This window comes from Chaetodon trifascialis, chromosome 12 (assembly GCF_039877785.1).
Source record: "Chaetodon trifascialis isolate fChaTrf1 chromosome 12, fChaTrf1.hap1, whole genome shotgun sequence".
Classification (NCBI taxonomy): domain Eukaryota; kingdom Metazoa; phylum Chordata; class Actinopteri; order Chaetodontiformes; family Chaetodontidae; genus Chaetodon; species Chaetodon trifascialis.
This window is the reverse complement of record NC_092067.1, coordinates 26860040-26872069: the sequence shown is the minus strand read 5'-3', so window position 1 is coordinate 26872069 and position 12030 is coordinate 26860040. Positions and strand designations below refer to the sequence as shown.

General features: G+C 46.7%; 1 protein-coding gene across 1 annotated transcript in view; it reads right to left on the bottom strand.

Annotated features, from left to right (window-relative positions):
- ttn.2 (titin, tandem duplicate 2) overlaps positions 1 to 12030 on the bottom strand; it is a 201172-nt gene that overhangs the window by 2231 nt on the left and 186911 nt on the right. The window contains exons 235-248 of the mRNA XM_070976040.1: positions 11433 to 12026; positions 10847 to 11137; positions 10343 to 10642; positions 9639 to 9941; positions 9205 to 9507; positions 8832 to 9100; positions 8415 to 8730; positions 7957 to 8262; positions 7464 to 7763; positions 6561 to 7136; positions 6016 to 6321; positions 5513 to 5895; positions 5055 to 5265; positions 25 to 4912 (exon numbers count right to left, since the gene is read on the bottom strand). Coding sequence (XP_070832141.1) covers positions 25 to 4912; positions 5055 to 5265; positions 5513 to 5895; positions 6016 to 6321; positions 6561 to 7136; positions 7464 to 7763; positions 7957 to 8262; positions 8415 to 8730; positions 8832 to 9100; positions 9205 to 9507; positions 9639 to 9941; positions 10343 to 10642; positions 10847 to 11137; positions 11433 to 12026 — 9346 coding nt within the window. The remainder of the gene's footprint in view (positions 1 to 24; positions 4913 to 5054; positions 5266 to 5512; positions 5896 to 6015; positions 6322 to 6560; positions 7137 to 7463; positions 7764 to 7956; positions 8263 to 8414; positions 8731 to 8831; positions 9101 to 9204; positions 9508 to 9638; positions 9942 to 10342; positions 10643 to 10846; positions 11138 to 11432; positions 12027 to 12030) is intronic.

The window sequence follows — 12030 nt, the reverse complement described above, 5'->3', positions numbered from 1 at the left end:
GATTTAACTGAAGGCTCTGGAGACTTGACACTAGGTTCTGGTGACTTTACACTAGGGACGGGGGAAGCTATGGCAGGAGCAGGTGATGTGACTGAAGGCTCTGGTGACTTTAAACTGGGAGTGGGTGACTTTACAGATGCCTCAGGGGATTTGACAGCCATGATCTCCTCTTTGGGAACTGGTCTGCGGATGGTCAAGGTGAAGCGAGCCTCCTGTCTGCCTACAGAGTTCTCTACCACCACCATGTAACTGCCTTCATCAGAGGCCATCACAGAGGAGATCTCCAGGCTGGATTTGTACTGAGTGGTGCTGACCTGGGCATGGTGAGATGAGATGATGGCCCTGCTTTCATGCAACCATGTTACAGTGGGTGCAGGCTCACCATCGATATCACAGGAGAATCTGGCTGTCTCTCCCTCTGCAAGTGTCAAAGACTGGGGCTTTGTAAGGATTCTGGCAGGGAGAGAAGGCTTCACTTTGTGGACAGCAACTTCCTCAGCAACAACAGCAGAGGATGACTTAAGTTTAGCTTCTGATGTGGAGTGTTTCTCAGTCAGAGACAACTTATCAGAGGAGTATGAGGAACCAGATGACAGGTAATCAGTAGAGGCATACTTGATAGATGAGTCATACCTCTCAGCTGATGAGTACCTCTCAGAGGAGGCAGCATATCTTTCTCGTGTGACAATCTCATGTGTCTCAGTTAGCTTAGACTTGCTTTCTTCTACCTCAAAGTGGGTCTGGGAAGCATAGCCAGCTTTGAAGTGGGTGGTGTGGTAGTGGTCGATTCGAGTGACTTCAGGGACATATGCTTTATGAGTGTCCTCATCCCTTCGGCGAGAGGAAAAGGTGGTGTAACCACCACCTGACACTTCAAGGGTAGCATAGTCAGAAGCTTCTCCCTTTGAGTTGGAGCATACACAGCGGTATGTGCCACTTTCCTCCTCCTGGCAGTCAAGAATAGTGATGGACAAAACACCACTCATGTTTGTGAAGATGTATTTCTCACTGCTTTCAGAGATTGCATTTCCATTATGGAACCACTTAACCTCAGCCTCTGGCTTTGCTTGGATGTTCAAGGTGAATTTGGTGTCTTGACCGATTGGTATGCGATGAGAGCGCATCCTGACAGTCACACGGGGAGCATGGTCCAGGCTGAAAGGTGTTTGGCTAACCACCTGATATTTCCTCTCAGACTTCAGAGCAGCTTTTCTGGCCTCATAGCGGGACATGATGTCAAAGCGGGCAGAACGCTCAAACCTGGAGGAGGAGCGGGATGACCTCTCAACAGACCTGATGGGGCTGGGAGAACGGGGACGGGTCCTCTCGGGGGTGGGAGACCTCCTGCCCACAACCTCTCCCTCTACTTCCACTGGAGGCTTGGCACGTGATGGCCTGATCAGCTCTGAGACAGGACGCATCAACTCAATGTATGTGGGAGACAGTGACCTTCTCCTCCTCATAAACTGAGAAATAGTGCGTTTCTTCTTTGTCTCTGCAACCTCAACAGCCTCATGCCTGACCTCCTGCCTCCTCTCTTCACGTTCCATGGCATGGCGCTCAATGCGGACAGGGCTGCCAGTAGGAGAGGCAGAAAAGCCAAGCTCCAATTCATCCTCAAGCATAATTTTTTCCTCCTCTGTTCTCCTCATGGAAAGGTAGTCATCCACAGGCATTAGCAGCTCCTCATCACTAAGGTCTCCCAGAGATCTCCTCCTGGATCTGAAAGACGCCTCGGATTCAGGAGAGGGTGAACGGCGGGCTGGCCTGACAGTCTCCAGGTCATCCAGGGTGAGTTTGGGAATACGCCATCTTGGTCTGTACTGGTCAGTGATTCTAGGGAGGGGCATAACATAGAATTGCTCCCACCTAGACAGGCGAATACGTCTCTGCCTCTTCTGTACAATCCTCTCCATCCTTTCTGGAATCTCATACTGGTCTCTCAGCTTTCTGTACCACTTCATGTCAGAGAGAGGCACAAACTGTGTGATACCTTTGTCCTCATCCAGAACTCTGGGATCATGAAGCCTCGGCTCAGGGATCTCATATGGCATGAAGATCCTCCTCTCCTCCTCCAGCTTCTTGGTGTCAGACTTCTCCTCTGTGATGTCAAACTCACCCTCAACATTTTTGGTGCTCACGGCTGGCTTGTAAATCTCTGCTGCAAATTTCAGAGCCTCCTGTGCTGTGGGGTTGAGAGGTACAAGCTCCTCAGTGGCAACAATTTGCTGAGCCATCTTGTTGGTCTTTTCAATTTGTTTCTGTACGTGTCTGTATTTCTCCTCTTCACTCTTGTACTCTCTTCTGGTGTAGGTAAGGCGGTCCACCTTCAGTGTAGCCTGGCAGCTTGCAGAGCCAGCAGCGTTGGTTGCAGTGACCTTGTACACACCAGAGTCCTCGAGTAGAGTCTCTCTGATGTGCAGGACATGGTAATCAACATCTTCCTGTATGACAATGACCTTGGGACCAAACTCTAGTGGATGACCGTCCTTCTCCCATTTCAGAGTAGGAGCTGGGATTCCTGAGACTCTGAGCTCGAAACGGACACTATGGCCTTCTACACACTCAACATTTGCCAACAGACGTTTGAACATTGGCCTCATAGTTTCCTCCATGACAGGATGAGGTGTCACAGTGAGACGGGCCTTGCAACTGTCTTCTCCAAACTTGTTGTGGGCCATAACAGTGTATTCAGCATCATCATTGATATCCAGATTGTGGATCATGAGCTGGTACAGACCTTTATCACTAGTGAAAGTGTACTTGCTATCATCATCACCTGGCTTGATTCTCTCTCCATTCTTAAGCCATGTTACATGAGGTTCTGGATGCACTGTAATAGTGACACCAAAGCGTACATCTTCTCCAATGTAGGCAGTGCGATTGTAGAGAGGCAAAGTGAACTCTGGTGGTCTCTGCAGGAGTTTAGTCTTGTCGACTCTCCTCCTCAGTTTCTTAATGGAACGGCTGATATAGTACTCTCTGATGCTCCTCACTGTCTCAACAAAGAGCTCTCCATAAGCACTGTCCTCTCCATCATCACTTACCACCTTGCATCTGTACACTCCATCATCACTCTCTTCAATGTCCTTTACATAGATGCTGGCAAAACCATTACTGTAAGTAATTTCATACTTCGGGCTTGGGTGTAGCTGACGGTTACCAAAGTACCATGAAACCTGTGTACTCTTGTCATAGTTGGTGATGCTACAAGTGAATCTGACATGGCCACCTTCCTCAGCTGAGCCATGCATAACTGGACCAGTGCGGAGACCATGGTACTCAGTTCCAATCTTCACTTTACCCACAGCCAGTCCTCGCTGGTTCTTGAAGGCACCACCATAGGCCATACGAGCTGCTGATACTACAGTTTCTACCCTTTTTACCAGATTCTGGTAGTACCTTCTGTGTCTCAATGTCTTAATGACCTTGTTGCTGAGGTGTTCAATCTTCATCTTGAGCCATGGATGCTCCAGAGCCTCATGAGCTGTCATACGGAGCTTCCTGTCTTTGACTAGAAGCCTGTCCACAAAGTCCATAGCCTCCAGGCTGATGTCTTTAAATGCTTCACTGTCAAAGACGTACTCACAGTTAGAGATGTTTTCAATCATCTTTGTTGTGGATTCTGCTGCAAACGGATTAAGGCCACTGAGTAGAACATAGGCCATTACACCAATGGACCACATATCAGTGGCTGTTGTGACGAGGTCGTGATGGTGGATCTCAGGGGCATAGTATTCTGGAGCTGAGAACAGCATTCTGATGTTTTCTCCTGGCACCAGCAGTCTAGCCTGGCCCATCTCAATAATTTTTATGTTGCTGCTTCTCCTTGTAGTGTAGACAATGTTGTCTGGGTGGATATCAAAGTGACCGAAGTTGTGGCTATGCAGGAACTTGAGGGCAGAGCAGACTTGTCTCAGGTAGCGGACAATCTCCTGCTCTGTAAGCTCAAAGTTGCAGGTGCCAAGGCGCTCAAAGATGTCAACTCCAGAAATGAATTCAAAGATCAGGATGATCTCCTCCATACTTTCAAAGTATTCATGTAGGTAGATCACATTCTTGTGCCTTGCTACATTGAGGGCCTCAATTTCCCTGAGAACCAACTCACGGTCAGTTCCTTTGACCTTGATGAACTTGGCCATGAAAGTCTTCTTTGTGGCAATCTCAGTGCAGCGATGGACCACTCCAAACTGGCAGCGAGCAAGTTCCTCAGCGATAATGTACTTGGAGGACAGCTCTTTAACTTTGTAGAACAGAGCCTCCTCCTTGGTGATCTCTCTTGTTTCGTCCACTTCCTCATCATAGTTCCTAATCACAGACTTGTCTTCCTTTGTGGTGATCGGCTCAGTTGGTTCAGAAGGAGGGCTCAGGCCAAACTGATTTTCGGCGATGACACGGAACTGGTACTTGGTCTTTCCGAATATGTTGATGATGGTGATGCTGCAGTCAGTCGTCTGACCAGCACGGATCCACCTGTCAGCAGTGGTGGGACACTTCTCCACAATGTAGCTGATTATGTCGCTTCCACCATCATTAGCAGGGGGCTCCCAGGTAAAGGTGATGGAGTCCCGAGCAACGTTGCTGACAGTGAGTCCCTTTGGAGCTTCAGGTATATCAGCCACATTAACCTCAATGGTTTGCTTGTCCATTCCAAACCTGTTCTTTGCAGTAATAATGTAGTAGCCAGTATCCCTCCTCTGCATTCCCTTCTGGAAGACCAGGGAGGTGAAAGACCTGGTGGTAATGACTTGATGATAAGGAGAGTTAGAGAGGATCTCCTGACCCTTCTGCCAAGTGACTGCTGGCTCAGGCTTGCCAGAGATGGGGATCTTGATGGTAATGTGATCACCACGGACAGCGTGGACTGCTCCCATTCCCTGGAGCTCCTTAGGTAGGTAGATCTTAGCAGGAACTGGAATTAAAATTATTTTTAAAAAATGTCACGTTAGTTTGATATTTTTAAAGATATCTATTTTACGTAATTCCACCTGCAGATGATATCTTTTCTTTCTAACAAACAATTATTACTTGCAATACCAAAATGATATCATTACCTTCCACCTCCAGGTTTGCTGTTGTAGAGATGGATCCTGAGGAATTGGTTGCTCTGACTTGGTAAACTGTGGCATCGTTCTCATCAGCGGTAGTGATGACCAGCTGGTAGTAGCCTCCCTTGAACTCCTGGGCTTTTATCTTGGTTCCATCTGCCAGGATCTCCTTTCCACTGCGGTACCATTTCACCATAGGCTTGGGATATCCCACCACCTTGTCACAGAAAGTTAAATAATTTACTGAAAAAGAGCTCAAAACAGTGACACTGTAGGAAATTGACTTCCCCAGCGTCATATAAGAACAAGTACATATTTAATCTTTGAGCATCTTGTAAAAGTGTAGTGTTTGGCCAAGCTTAGTACAAAAACTGGAAGCAGAGGGAAACTCTTTCCATTGATTGAATGTATGACACAACATGTGAATCCTTGAAAGCAAATGCAGTTTAGTTTAAATGAAGTACCTTGGTGACAAAAGTGGCATTGGCGTGGTATTTGACGGTCATGTCCCTGATCTCCTCCCTGAACGTGGGAGCACGAGGCGACTGGTCGGACTTGGGGATGATAGGCTCAGAGATCTCACTCCAGTCACTCTCACCACCCATGTTCTCACACTTGACACGGAACTCATACTCAAAGCCCTCAATCAAGCCTGTGACTTCGTAGTTGGTCTCCACAATCTTCTTAGTGGTTGCTGACATCCACTTGTTCTGCTTCTTCTCACGTTTTTCCAGGTAGTAGTTGGTGATTTTTGCTCCACCATCACTGCTTGGAGGCTTCCAGCAGACAACACAGGAATCCTTGGTAGAGCTGATGATGAAGGGCTGCTGTGGGATGCCAGGTTTTTCTAAAAAAAATAAAAAGGTAATGTTACTGTAGTGCTGTGCATATTGTATCTATTAGGCCTCCTTCTCTCTAATGTAGCCACAGAAGCCAGAACTGGCACACAAAACATGAATGGACTTACCGAATGGACTCTTGATGATGAGCACTGATGGGATCTCGAGAGGCTCACTGACTCCATACTGGTTCTGAGCAGAGACTCTGAAGTAGTAGCCGGCGTTCTCTATCAGATTGGGGACACGGCAGGTGGTGCCAGAAACAGAGGAAGACACCAGGTTCCACTGCTCACCTTCTTTGGCCTCACGCTTCTCTACAATGTAGTTGGTGATCATAGAGCCTCCGTCATCCTTGGGATCCTTCCAGCTGATGACAACTGAGCTCTTTAGCAGGGCGTCAACAATAATAGGGCCTTCAGGGATGCATGGTTTATCTGGGGAAGAAAGGAATAATAATTTTTATATGTAATTACTGAACTAGAAACAAATTAATGTGTAACACATAATATTTAATGTACTAGGAATATTTAGAAATTTCTAATATCAAAATGACTTTAATTTGAATTTAAAGATGATTTACAGTAGATGTCTTCACTGGAAGGCTTTTAGAATATGACTTTTTTTGAGTTTAATTTTTTTTAATTATTTCCTGTTCTCAGTAGTTTGGTTATACCTTGGATTTCAACACGTAGCACAGTGTCAATGGTTCCAAACACGTTGCTGAGCTGCACTTTGTAGCGCCCAGCATTGGTCTTCCTTTGGACGTTTCTCACTACCAGGTGGGTGTAGCTTTCAGTGTTTTCAATAATCACATCTTGCGATGCATTCAGAGGCTTCTTGCCATAGAACCACATAATCTGGGGAATGGGACGTCCAATGTAGACAACATGGAGACGGAGGCTTGTGCCGGCACCAGCAAAGTACTTCTCCTTCAGAGGGAAGCCTGGGTGGAACTGGGGTGCTGCCTGCAGGCGCAGTTTCCCACTGGTCTCAATCTCTCCAGCCTCATTTAAGGCCCTGCAGGTGTACACGCCCTCGTCTTCTTGCTCGTCTGTCAGGATGCTGAGGGAGTGGTTGCGGCCATCTGAGCTCATTTTGTACTTGCGACTCTGGATGAGTTCTTTGCCGTAGCGGTACCATTTGATCTCAGGAAGAGGTCTGCCAATAATGCCACAGGTCAGAGTGCCAGACTCGCCTAGCTTGGTGGTTACGTCTTGGATGTCTTCCTTCAATGCTGGAGCCTCACCAACTGCAGGAACATCAGAGATTTAAATGATGATTTAAATCTAAATGTATTTTTTTTATGCTGCTTACTTTCTTCTGTAAAAACTATGCTGAAATGCAAACATCTTTGTTTAAAAAACATAAAATATCACATGATTTAGTGTGTATGTTGTAAGATTCAGGTTACATCATAAAACTGGCTGAGCGATTTATTTCACTGCTCTGAGTGAATCCACTGATTGCAAGGTTTTGATTCAACTAATGTAGATACAGTAGTTTTAAAGAAATATTACTAATTTTGCCATTGTCAAGCCATTGTATTTGATGGGATTTGAACTCTGCAATGGCTCACCACTCAGTTTGGTCTTGATGCCCATGGGCGTTCGGCGAGGTCTGCTCAGCCCAGTCTCATTCTCAGCAAAGATTCTGAACTCATATTCGGTGGCCTCCATCAAGCCACCCATGGTGAACTGACGATCCTTGGAGCGCTCCTTGTTGCATTTCTTCCAGGCACTCTCCCCAGCCTGCCTGAATTCAATCCAGTAGCCCAGAATCTCTTTCCCGCCATCATGCTCAGGCCTTAGCCAGTGGATGGTGATGCAGTCTTTGGTAACAGAGATGATGTCGATTTCCCCTGGTTGGCTAGGTTTGTCTGTAAGATGACAGGAAGAGATTAATACACACGGAGAAAGTTAGTGAAATTATTGTGTAATTGATGTAAAATCAGTGAATCATGCAAATCATTGTAAATTAACATGGAGCCTATAACAAAAATGCTTGACCACTTACTCTTAGTTTTGTCAATTTATTGATGTAGAAATAGGCATCATTTGATGTTAACTCACCAAATGGATCTTTGCAGACCACAGACTCTGAGGCAGGACCAGGCTCACTCTGCCCAATGTCGTTCTGAGCCACTACCCTGAACATATACTCTGCATCGGGGATGAGGCCAGTAACGTTGTACATGGTAGTGGTGATGTGAGTCTTGTTGTGGCGGACCCACTTCTCTGTGGAAACCTCTCTCCTTTCCACGTAGTACCCTGTGACACGTGAACCTCCATCATCCCGGGGCCTGGCCCAGGACAGAGACACAGAAGACTTGGCCACATCCATGATCTCTGGTGGGTTGCTGGGAGGTTCTGGAGGGCCTGGAGGTAAATCATGTTGAAACAGTTGTTGACATCAGAATTGCAGAGGTGCATTGTGCTCACTGTCTATCTCACATGTACATAATGCAACTCTGGACTTCATCAATTCTGATTGGCTAATGAGAAGAATCACGAAAAGTATCAATACTCACAAAGTGGTGTCTTTGGCATTATAGACTCATCAGACTTGAGAGATCTGCTAACGCCGAACTGGTTCTCAGCAGAGACCTTGAAGTGGTACTCCACATTTTCCTTCAGGCCCTTCACCACCAGAGAGTTCTCGATTACACGTGCATCCACTGTACACCAGGCAGCCTTGGGAACCTCCCGTCTCTCCACGATGTATCCTAGGATGTCGGAGCCACCATCATCTGATGGTGGCCTCCAGCTGACCCGGACTGATCTGGCCTGAATATCATCGAACTCCAGAGGGCCTTCTGGGGCATCAGGGCGACCGATCACCTTCACCTGGAGAAAGGAGATATACAGAAAGTATACTTTCAATATTGAAGTACATGTCATTTCCTTGAAGTTATCCATCAACAAAATCTGTCAGATGAGCTACGCACCTTGATGTACACGGCCTTCCTGCCGCATTTGTTTTCCAGCACCAGGTCATAGGTGCCAGTGTCATCTTTGTGTGCCTCTTTGATGACCAGCTCAGTGATGTCATCATGGGTGGCAATCATGGCCCTGTGGGAGATGTCACGACCGTCCTTGGTCCATTTGCATGTAGGTAAGGGTTTACCCTTGAAGGGCACGGACAAACGGATAACTCCGCCCTGCCGCACCACATAGCCCTCCTCATATTTACGATCGAGCTCATAATCAGGATAATCTGAAGGAGACACAGATTTGATTTTGGTCAATTGCGTTAAAGATTCAGTGAAAGTATAATATTAATGTAACTGTAAAAGTAAACATGGAATTTAGCTCCACTACCCAGCATTTCCTGCACTTTAACCACTCCAGGAATCTCAGCAGGCTCTCCAGAACCACCAGCGTTGCAGGCACTGACCCTGAACTTGTACTCAGCGCCCTGAGGCATATGGGTGAGGGTGTACTCGCACATCTTGGTGGGTGTGGTGTTGCACAGTGTCCATTCCACCTGGTCCACTTTCTGCATCTCAATCAAGTACCCAGTAATGACAGAACCACCCTCCTCTTCAGGTGGCAGCCAGGCAAGAGAGACTGAGGTCCTGGTGGTGTCTGTAACTTTGGGCTGAACTGGAGGACCTGGAGGCTCTGATCAACAACACAAAGACACGTTCATTAATCCACACTGATAAATCTAAAATAGGTGGTGAGGGTATCATGAGTGAAGCCTTTTGTCATTACAGCAGTGCTGCAGTGACACTGAATTTTGCAACCCGTACCGATGGGATCCATGGCAACGGTAATGGCGGAGCTCTCACTGGGTTTGCCAGCTCCTCTGGAGTTGACGGCTGTGATACGGTGTTCATACTCCAGGCCCTCTATCAAGCCAGAGGAGCGGTACCTGGTCATGGTGACGTAATTCTTGTTTATTCTCAGCCATCTGTCAGAACGGGCTTCTTTACGTTCAATAATGTAGCCGGCAATGGTGGAGCCACCGTTGTCCTCAGGTGGTTGCCAGGTTAGAGTCATACCCTCATGGGTAACATCAAGCACCTCTGGTCTGCTTGGAGGTCCAGGGATAGCTACACAGGAATAGACAGATTAATACCGTAGATGAACTGAATGACAGTAGGGCAGAAGATACGTAACTACACAAATTGATGACGTTCATTGAGCCTTGGAATTGTTGGAGTTTACACATTATCTTGAAACTGTTGATGTGTGAGGCACCTACAATAACAATTTGTTCGCAAAGTCAAAATAATATAGTAATGGATGGAAGAGGAAAGTATGAAGAATGTTATTTAGTAGTTGCTTGCATGTTTTGAGGAACTTTTTAACAACATATGAGTCTAGCACTAGCTAGACAACAAAGAAAATGAATAATACATTTACAACAGCTTTTCTTACCACAGGAAGCACACAAATAAATGAAAGAACACATAGAGAACAGGAAAACTATGCATTTGAATGAAGAACTCACTCTTAGCGCTTTTGCACTCCACCACTTCACTCTGCAGGAAGCCACCAACACCAAACCGATTCATTGCAGCAACACGGAACACATACTCCGTTCCCTCTGAGAGTCTGGTAAACTTGAAGCAGGGTCGGGTCACTGACTCTGAGATGGTGGACCAGCCTGGCCGGTGGGCATCGCGCTGCTCCACCACATAGCCACTGACATTGGCACCGCCGTCTTTCTGTGGAGGTTCCCAGCTGACTGTCACTGACACGCCGTCAACCTCATCGATCTTCATTGGACCAACCGGGATGCCAGGTTTGTCTGGACAGAGAGAAGGTGGCTGGTTAGAATGGTAGAATGTTTTTGAATATCATTTGCATTTTACTTGATCTAACAAATGATCTGGATTTTATGCACCTGAGATATTCATGGTTACTAAGATTTTAGGTCTCTAATCGGAAAAATTGCACTTCAATTCAGGCATTATCTGTATAATCTTCATTTGTGTGCAGAAAGTCTCCTTACCGAGGATGATGACCTTGATGACCTCAGTTGCCATGCCAATCGCGTTCTTCACCTCAAGTGTGTAGTCTCCTGTGTCATTGATGGTGGTTTCACGGATGACAAGGTGGGTATATTTGCCATTGCTGTCAATCTTGATGCGGTCCAGGCTGTCTTTCAGTTTGACGCCAGCAAAATACCATGAGCAGACAGGCTGTGGTTTGGCCTTTATGGGGATGTTGAGGTCAATGGGTTTGCCACGGTGCACATGGACAATCTTCTGAGGGATACTGGTTATGTCGATCTTTGGCATTACTGGAATATACATGGAGGATGGGTCAAGTCAATTCAAGTGAAGTACATTTTTATTTATATATCCCAGTGTCACGTAGCACAATTTACCTCAAGATGCTTTACAATCTTTACAGGAAAAATCATAGTATTTACATGTTTTGATGACAACAATGCAGATATGTAGACTGCAAAACAATGTGAAGGGTGTGAGATGTGCTCATTGTATTTCAGTGATTTCAGTGAGGCATTTTTGAGTTTCAGTGACAGCAGAAGTAATTGTATGCGGATTTGTGGATGTGTTGTGATGATGTCTTACCTTTGATGTCCTGAATGGTGACAGGAGTGACGGTGTCCATGGGCTCGCTGGCTCCCCTGCTGTTGGTGGCTCGGATTCTGAACAGGTACTGGTCATTCTCTGTCAGGGACTGGATAGTGTACTGGGATACTGAGGCCTTGACTGTTGCCACGGCACTCCACCTCTCTGAGCCAACCTTGCAGGCCTCAATGACATAGCCGGTCAGCCTGCTGCCACCGTCATGCAGTGGCCTCTCCCAGTACAGTGTGACAGAAGATTTTGTGACATCAACAACCTGGAGGTTCAAAGGCCCAGATGGTACCTCGCATACCAGCACAGCCTCACTTGTCTCACAAGGCTCACCAACACCGTAGATGTTCTCTGGCAGGACTCTGAAGAAGTAGTGCGCTCCCTCCTCCAGACCAGTGATCCTGAACAGGGTCTTCCTACACTCAGTGGTGACAGTCTTGTATGACTTCATGTTGGCTTCACGTTTTTCTATGATGTAGTTGCTGACGTGAGCGCCACCATCAATGCTTGGGACATCCCAAGTGATCACAACAGACTCCTTGGTGTAGTCCTTAACCTTCACAGAACCAGGAGGACCAGGAGTGTCTGC